The 2500-nt window shown below is 47.8% G+C and overlaps 1 protein-coding gene across 1 annotated transcript.

Annotated features, from left to right (window-relative positions):
* Positions 1 to 474: 474 nt before the first annotated feature.
* On the bottom strand, positions 475 to 1047 carry nad2 (NADH dehydrogenase subunit 2; one part of a trans-spliced gene, as the record gives it). Coding sequence (YP_009642412.1) covers positions 475 to 1047 — 573 coding nt within the window.
* Between the last annotated feature and the right edge of the window lie 1453 nt (positions 1048 to 2500).

Here is a 2500-nt window from a genome sequence, read left to right as displayed (position 1 = left end):
ATTCTTCATTGGACGGTTCGGATGGACTTCGCCGTTCTTTCCCAACTAAAATAGAAAAGGCTGTATCACATCGAGATGTCGATTCGTTTTCCGCCCCCAATGAGATGGGGAATTTATAACTCCCTATTTAGACTTTTCGGCCCTTCATCTTTCTGAATCGAGACCCGGCCCGGCTCGCGTCGTTCCAACAACCGGCGGGGAGCACCTCAGTAGACGATCGCGTACAGTAACTGGGAGTCCTATTACACCTAAGGCCAACTTCAATTCACCAAACCAAGGTTCATCTCGTGTAGTGATTGTGGACTCGTACAAGGATATTGAGTAGACGGTTGATGTATCAGACTCGACCCTCTCTTTCGTAGCATGCATTCCCATCCGTGTCGCAACTGATTCGGTAAGCTACGTGTCCGGTCCACGGAGAACTGCCTTCGGTCCCCCAAACTGACTTACTCGTGGCAACCTTCCGGCCGCCCAACGACCTATAACGCTAGTCACTACTCCCACTGGGGCTAGGAAGTAAGCCCCACAACCCAAAGCGGCGAAGAACAAATAGAATTTGCTACAAAAGCCGGCTAACGGGGGTATTCCTGCGTATGAGAACATAGTAATGGAGAAGGTAATAGCCGAAATAGGATTCGTTTTGGCTAGAGCGCCCAAATCCGCTATATATTTGACACGGCTTTGCCGTAATGCTGAAACTATGGCGAATGCATCTATCGTCATTGATGCATAAATAAAGATACCAATTAGTAGTGATTGAATTCCTTCTATGGTTCCACATGAGAAACCAGTACGAATATAACCTACATGTCCAATTGAACTATGAGCTAGAAGTCTTTTTACTTTCGTTTGGGCCATGGCGGCCAGCGCTCCTAAGATCATAGAAGCAATGCTGCAGAAAAAGAAGATTTGTTGCAATGTAGCTCCATAAGAACCATAAATAGAAAGACGTGAAATATTAGCAGAAATAGAGATTTTAGGCGCAATAGAAAGGAATGCTGTAACCGGGGTGGGTGAACCCTCATAGATATCAGGTGCCCACATATATAGAGTCAAAAGAGATATGGAATCCGAAGGGGAGGGGGGTTTTCTTCGGGGCTCGAGAGATGGAATAGATAGGGCCCCACAAGTTTTGAATTCGCCGCTGGTCTATCGAGAGGGAACGAGGAATTCTCAACGAAAAAAGTGCTCTCTGAACCGAACGTGAAAGTCGTTTTCCATCAGACGGCTGTTCCCGTAACTCTACTCTCGACTTGGATTATATATCCAATAAGGTCCGCTCTCGGCCATTCCACACGCTGCCTAGCAGAGGCGTGGTTATCTGAAGTGGATTCTCTCTTTTGTAGTAGATGCCGAACCTGCTGCCCCATTGACTAAGAGGGGGGCGGGCGCAGCAGCTACATGGACCCCTTCCTTTCTGTTGTTGCCAGCGCTTTCCCGGGCCGAGCCAGAATTCTTTATTAGAAAGGGCAGGCAAAGCCCGAAGGCTGCTATCCCAATAGGCCAGCGAGGAGAGGGCCCGACAATCATACCACCCCGCGGTCGAAAAAGCGTGTTCCCTTCAGATAAGACGCACCGTAGGCCATCCTCGGCCTTCTTCGTTTTCGATGAAAAAGAAAGAAAATCTCGATCTCCGAAAGCCTTTTCCTTCCCCCGCCGCATCTCCCTCCCTTCGTCGAGCCTTTCCTTTAATGGTTGGGGGAAGCATTCCCTTATCTGAACTTGGCGGGCATTCTTTCCAGCCTGACTCAAATACAAATAGGAGGTGGGTTTGTTTGGTTTGAACATAGGCTCAAACATTATTTGAAGGGTCCTAGCTACGCCATGCGTTCAATAAAAAATCTGGAAAGGAAAGCAGCAGGGATGACAAAAAGAGAGCGCTTTCCTGCACTGAAAAAAAAGGACCTAAGAGAAGAGCGTCTTCTCTTAGCTTTCTTCCTCCCGCGCCCGCCGCCGTCCGGCCCGCGTTAGAGGGGAAGAAAAATGGAGAGAGAAAGAGCAGATGGATTCTATCCCCTATATCGAACACTCATTCCTATCTATTGATAGAAAGATCTTCGTCAAATACCGGACTTTTCCTTTTTTTGTTTTTTTTATAATTCCTCATATCCAAGGCAGCTTATCACAAGCACCCCACCCCATACGACTTGTTGGGGGGCCGTTCGCCTTTTGAATCAAACAAAGTAAGTAGTAGGGGCTTCATAGCAACTTTCATTCTAAAGGAAAGCGAAGAACCCACTTTTAGTCAATAAGAGCCCTACTTCCCTCGAAAAACCTCATCACTTCAATTCAAGCGCAAACCCATTTCTTAGTCACCGGGCTGAGCGCACCTTTGGTACTTCAGTAGGGCGAGCTCTTTGATAGTGACTTCTTTCGGGGCGACGAAAGGCTACTTCAATCTAGAAAACAGCCGGAAACTCGAGAGGGTCGCCTTTGGGAGCGTTCGCCGGTAACCATCACGACAACATAAAAAGGAAGGAGTGAGGCTGACTGAATCCAA

Source organism: Lactuca saligna, mitochondrion (genome assembly GCF_052625555.1).
Source record: "Lactuca saligna strain CGN5271 mitochondrion, complete genome".
Taxonomy (NCBI): Eukaryota; Viridiplantae; Streptophyta; class Magnoliopsida; order Asterales; family Asteraceae; genus Lactuca; species Lactuca saligna.
Note: the sequence above shows the minus strand (reverse complement) of the source record. Positions and strands in the feature narration are given on the sequence as shown.